Source organism: Antrostomus carolinensis, unplaced genomic scaffold (assembly GCF_000700745.2).
Source record: "Antrostomus carolinensis isolate BGI_N321 unplaced genomic scaffold, ASM70074v2 scaffold55970, whole genome shotgun sequence".
NCBI classification, from domain to species: domain Eukaryota; kingdom Metazoa; phylum Chordata; class Aves; order Caprimulgiformes; family Caprimulgidae; genus Antrostomus; species Antrostomus carolinensis.
Genome location: NW_010287452.1, coordinates 4,283 through 10,438, shown reverse-complemented (window position 1 = coordinate 10,438; position 6,156 = coordinate 4,283). Strand labels below are relative to the sequence as shown.

General features: G+C 41.4%; 2 protein-coding genes across 2 annotated transcripts in view; one reads left to right on the top strand and one right to left on the bottom strand.

Annotated features, from left to right (window-relative positions):
* The first annotated feature begins 157 nt into the window (after positions 1-157).
* On the top strand, positions 158-1,132 carry C1GALT1C1 (C1GALT1 specific chaperone 1). The gene has a single exon (XM_010162811.2). The coding sequence runs from the start codon at positions 176-178 to the stop codon at positions 1,130-1,132; it is 957 nt and encodes a 318-aa protein (XP_010161113.1). The 5' UTR covers positions 158-175.
* Positions 1,133-4,355: 3,223 nt separating this feature from the next.
* The window catches only part of MCTS1 (MCTS1 re-initiation and release factor), a 5,810-nt gene continuing 4,009 nt past the window's right edge, over positions 4,356-6,156 (bottom strand). Inside the window, exon 5 of the mRNA XM_010162822.1 lies at positions 4,356-4,580. Within this exon, the coding sequence (XP_010161124.1) occupies positions 4,499-4,580 (82 nt within the window). The 3' untranslated portion in view covers positions 4,356-4,498. The remainder of the gene's footprint in view (positions 4,581-6,156) is intronic.

Below are 6,156 nucleotides of genomic sequence, written 5' to 3'. Positions count from 1 at the left end.
TGCGGGTAGAGCGGGCCCGGGGTACAAGACCCGTCCCGCGGGGCTCTGCCGTACCGCTAGCGGTAACGGGACCCGGACCGGGAGCTGGCGTTTGGCCGGTGCACACGGTGAGGGAACCGCCGCCGGCAGAAAGCGTTCCCGTGTGTGCTGACAGTGTGTCTGCTTTGCAGGAAACATGATTTCTGAGAGCAGCTCCTTCGCCAAGGGCGTGGTGCTCGGGGGAGCCTGCTGCGTGCTGGTGACACTGCTCGGGCACATCAGGCTGGGTCTCGGGATTAAGGCACATCGCCACCAGCACCATCACATCCAGGCTCCCAACAAAGAGGATGTCCTAAACCTCTCGGAAGGTGAACGCATGGAGCTTAGTAAAAGTATCCGTGTTTATTGCATCATCCTGGTGAAACCGAAAGATCTGGGGCACTGGGCAGCAGTGAAGGAGACGTGGAGCAAGCACTGTGACAAAGTGGAATTCTACAGCTCTGAAAAGGTCAAAGTGTTTAATTCTGTAGCCCTGAACACAAATGATATGTGGGTGATGATGAGAAAAGCTTACAAGATAACATATGAACGCTATAAAGACGAATTCAACTGGTTTTTCCTTGCATATCCAACAACATTTGCTATAATTGAAAATCTCAAGTATTTTTTACTGAAAAAAGACCCTTCACAGCCTTTTTACATAGGCCATACTGTGAAATCTGGGGACCTTGAGTATGTCGATGGTGAGGGAGGAATAGTCTTAAGCATTGAATCACTAAGACGACTCTCCCGTGTTCTCGAAGACTCTGACAAGTGTCCGGAGCAGGGAGGTATGATTTGGAAGCTTGCTGAGGACAAACAGCTGGCCATCTGCCTGAAGTACACTGGAGTCTTTGCCGAAAACGCCGAAGATTCAGAAGGAAAAGACGTCTTTAACACTAAATCAGTGGGTGCTCTCATTAAGGAAGCCATGTCTAGTCACCCTCAGCAGGTGGTGGATGGCTGCTGCTCCGACATGGCCATCACGTTCAGCGGGCTGGCCCCCAACCACATGCACGTGATGATGTACGGCGTTTACAGGCTGCGACCCTACGGCCACACCTACAACGACGCACTCGTCTTCCTCCCACCCGCGGGCTCAGACAACGACTGACACCTTCAGAGGAGACCTGGAACCAGAGTCGGCTCTTTCCATGATGTGCATTTGCACTGACTGATCTGATTTTTGTATCTGGTGGTACTGCTGTACAATTTTTTTCCTTTTTTTCATTTTTGCACATTGAGATTGGGTGAAGCTCTTAATTTTAAAAGTGGAAGGAGGACTTTTTTCCTAAATCTTTTATACAGAAGTGCTTCTGGAATGAAATTATAAAAAAGTTGTTAATGTTTATGATAAAAAGGAAACTAAGTTTATATGGGGGGGTTTGTACATGTAAATATTTATTAATGAAAGCTCAAATGAACTTTAGTCTACTGTTACAAATATATTTTTGCAAGATTTTGATTCTTTCAATTCTTCCAGGCATATCCAGAATGTCTTTATATCTTTCTAAGCTGCAACAATAAAACTGACTCCAGATTCAGTCTCAAAGACTAACTTCAAGCTGTTTCCTCTACACTAAACTACACAGTAGCTTGAGCTGTGCTGTTTATGCAGCACCTGTGGCTTTATGTGCAGCCTCCTAACCCAGTAAGGAATTAGCAGAAAGCAAGCCGATTTAGAAATCTGTTAGGAACTGCAGCACAGTACTATTAGGTGACCTTTGGACTGGTGTTTTTATGCAGACAAAAGGAGGAGATAACTATATTTGAATAAGTATTAACATGGTCAAGTACCCTGTTAGCACAAGAGTAATTGCTCATTTCAAATTTCACCTCCTATACAAGTGTATTAGAACAAAGGTTCTGTGTTATTTTCACTTATGTTCATGGTGCTAATGGTATTTACAAGGAAGAAGTTGGTTAACTGTCAATACAAATGTAGTGTGGATATAAAGGTATTTTTAACACCAAGATGCAGAAAGAGTAAGACAGGGTTGCACTCCCACCCTTTTTTTGAAGATTAATCAAAACAGGTTATGTGCACAACAAAGCAACATGCAGCAGTGGGTGGTTGTGGGGTTTGGATTTGTTTTTTCCACACTTGAGTGCACTTGAAATGAGTTTTATACAAGTTACCAGGTCACACTGCCTTCCAGTCACAGCAAGTGGGAATAAACAGCACTTCCCTCTTTACCCCATTTAGAATTCCCTGACATGACCTGGATGTTTCAAGACTTAAGGAAGGTACGTCCAGGACTAGCACAGGCTTTGTTGGTACTACAGCACCATAAAAGACCTGAGAACATAGTATGTTATCTCACCTTTCTTTAACAGGCCATTTGCAATACCTCATCCTATCCTGAGCTGCGAGGGCACAGAGGGGGAAGTGAAACAGCTGCTTCACAAATGACAATATCCACATCTTTTTTGTTTTAAACATCAGGTCCTTCATTTTTGGCAACTGCTCAGAGCCCCAGGCAAGCTACCCCAGCTCAGCTGTTTCAGAAGGTGCACCTTGTCTCACCTTTTGCACATTCTCCTCCTCTATGTCAGTCAGAGCTCAGCAGCAAGACAAACATGTACACAGCTGCTGCCAAAACCTAGATAAAACATTAGTACTTTTGACAATGTTTTGCTAAGTTGGTATATGAATTAAATTAAACATGATTTAACTTGTATCTGCTTACAGAATCATTTTTAAAAGGCAGATCCACAGTTGGGAATACTCTGACAAAGCCAAAGAAAGTAAAATTTTGGTTTCCTTGGTGTTTCTGGTATTAAAGACAGTTCTCCTCTCACTGCAACAACACTAGTCATGGGGCAAGTCAAGGGAAAAGAATGGGAGTTGATTCAAACCAGAATAAACCTTATTTATCACAGCTTTGAGAGGTACTGTAACACAACAGGGAGAAACAGGATGGAAGGGAAAAAAGCAAGCCTCAGAACTCAAGACTAGCTCATCTGATGCAAAAAAGAAAGGCTAAAGCACAAACCATTCCCCCTGGCACTAACAAGGAATTAGTACATTTATAGCAGTCTAAGATGCATGAAAATAGCCATCAGCATTCTGAAAGGAAAGTCTGCAACTTTTTTCTGCAATGCTGCTGTAATAATCACCTTAATTTTTATCTGCCTACATTAATAAATAGTTTCAGATTTACCCTGTCATTTTTCAAAAGTACAAGCACGTAAATAATTTTACAGGAGAAATTTAGAATTAGCATATACTAGGTAACACAGTCCATCTCCCATGTCTTAATTTGACTTCAGAATTCGGGGGAGAACACCTCTGCCACTACCTTCTGTAAAGGCCCCAGAGTGGGGAAATCAAACATGCAGAACAGCACCAAGACAAGGCACTTGCACACACAATTATGTTCTGCCATTATGTGTTAGAATAGAGACTTGAAATATTAATAAATGCTTCCAGAGACAGAGTTATGAGTGACAGACCTTAAAGTTTCCTTAGTTTATTAAGTTATTCCATGGCACAGGCTGTTTTCCATAGGTAAGCAGTTGCTGAACAGAGAGTTGTGATTACCCAGACAAATACTCAGTGCTCTTTAACCTGTTCTGTAGATGTACATACATGTGGCAGTGTGCACAAGCCGAGATCTCTTGAAGTTCCACCTGAAGAAGTTGCTTCTGGCTACACTGATAACCGTGTTTTGCTATCATGCCTTTGTTAAACAGTGATTTTGTTTCTGCTCCTAAAATAAGGCGGCAAACAGGGAGTAGAGCATCAGGAACCAAGTTGGCACATGCTCCATTTGGAGTATGCTCACCATTACTATAAACTCCACTATAAGGAGAGTGATATCAGTTTTGGCAGGTAGAAATTTGAACATGTATATATATATTCTTCAGATATGAACTAGCATAAAAAGTTCTAGTCCACATACTGGTTTAAAGTTCATAAATCCTATACAGATAAACACGTATTAAAAAAGAGAAAATCCTGAAGTAAAATACTGAAGTTAAAGCTGTTAATAAATTAGTTAAAAAAATAAATGTCAAAAAAACGATTTCTCCACATTCAAGAAACAGGCAGACTAACAAGATGTTAATCAGAAGAAAAAAAAAATCTGAAATGTTCCAGAGGTTTTATAAACCATATTAACTACATCTGACTTACACTTTATATTACTCTTTTCCAAAGAGCACAAAAATGTAAACATTTATTGTCTTTTTCTTCCTTTCTGTTTGAAATAGTCTACTCACAGTCCATGCAGGATCTTTTCATCAGGTACCTTCAGTCACTGAAGACACGGGTTTAAGACAAAACAAAAGAACTGTAACAAAAAGAAATCTAGAAAACTATTGTAGCCTAACAGTACTTTCGCATTCAGTTGATTTATTTAGCGTAGCCACAGAACAAAATAATTTGTACATTCAGTCACATTAAAAACAAGGAATTACAAAGCAGTCCACATTTAATCTAAGTGCATTCCTTTGGAGTAACACAGTTCCTTTTGTTTCACTTGTAGGTCTTCATATGCCAAAGGCCATCATTTAAGTAGTGGATATTTTCGATACCAATCCCTTTGTTGACCTTCTCACTGTAGAAGAAGGAAAAAGGGACAGAAGCGTTAGGCAGGTTAAATATTAGAGCAGTGCAAGATACACAAAGTAGAAAACACAACACTTATCAACCGGAAGGGGAGAAGCTATCACCCACAGCCACAATCCTCAACAGCAGGTGCCCAAGAAACAATATTTGTTATTGCATGTACGCACATTGCCAGGGATAACAGTATTTGCCTTCCACGTTTTGTCAACAACCTTCCACAGCGTTTTTAACTGTTCTTTGTGGGAGGCAGCTCTTCAGACAACACTTCTGCTACTTTTCTTAATTTAGCATTTCTCTATCAAAGTAGCACAGCAGTTGTAAGTGACTCTGCCCCTTCTAGCACAGGAGGTGGTGTAACACGGCTGGAATGTGGAATTTGCCAGGTTCTGCTTCCAAGTGTGGCACTGATCCAATCCAACATGGCTGAGCTGCTTCACTGCTAGTGGCAAGACATCTACCCAACTCAATAAGGAATTATACATGTGAAATTTATGTGCCCAGGACTGGCAGCATGTTGCAGACATACTATCCTTCTGTATCTGTTGAGTCATGTAATCTTTTAGAAGTGGTTGTTTTGTGCGTCTTCATGGGATTTGTGTTCATCATGGGATATTATTCCATGGAAAAATCTAGTTTTGTCACAATAAACAAGCAAATCTCATCATTCTAGAGTAAGAACAAGTTCCATTCCCCTGGAGAATATAATTTACTCTATCTATACTAAGTGTTCCATTACTTATACAGCTTGTCCAAAAAGTAATCAGGAAGGAAAATACTGCTATGTTAATTGCATTAACACTTCATGTATCACAATCACACCGAGTGACTGAAATCATACTGTTTCACAATTTTCTGTTTTAAACACTATTACACAAAAAAGCACGCTAAGGGGCTGCCTAGACCAGTCTCATTTCATTTCCCTCTGCAGTTCATGTCGCTTCTCACAGGAACAGGGTATTCAGCTGCCAGGCTGCTGAACGTGAAGTTAGGATGAGGAATAGAGGCAATATTGGTTTGCAGGGATCACAGCAGATCACTACAGACGTAGGACTGGGACAGAAGTATTGTTTCTTTCCACCTACTCTTCAAGTCTTTTGAAGGCACTACAAAGAATCCTGAGGAAGAGAATTCCTCAACAGCTGTATCAGGTGCAAATCCAGGTTGCTGCAGTCCCACTCTTACCTCTGTCTTCCGAAACAGTCCCACCTCTCTCCTTTGTCCCACCGTTACAACTTAGGGCCACAAAGTGACCCAGTACAGAAGATGATCTGCTGAGAATTATCCCCACAAGAAAGTGACTTCTTTTCATCAAAATCAGCTTCCCACCCCACACAAGTCCTAGATGGGGCTGGAACCAATGCAGCCCAAACCTGCTGGGTGCATCTCACATCCTGCTGCAAGATATTGCAGAACTTAAAATGACAAAGTGCTTTAGCTACGTAGAATTTAACACTTGCTGAATGCTAAGAACAACTAACACCCATTTCCATTTTCTGTCCCTTCTCCTTCTCAAATAGTTTCCAGCTGATGTTTATTGCCTGAAAAGACCTCCACATTTCACAAGA

What these genes read in the sequence shown, in the direction of transcription:
- C1GALT1C1 (XM_010162811.2), top strand. Translation starts at nt 176, where the DNA reads ATGATTTCTGAGAGCAGCTCCTTCGCCAAGGGCGTGGTGCTCGGGGGA.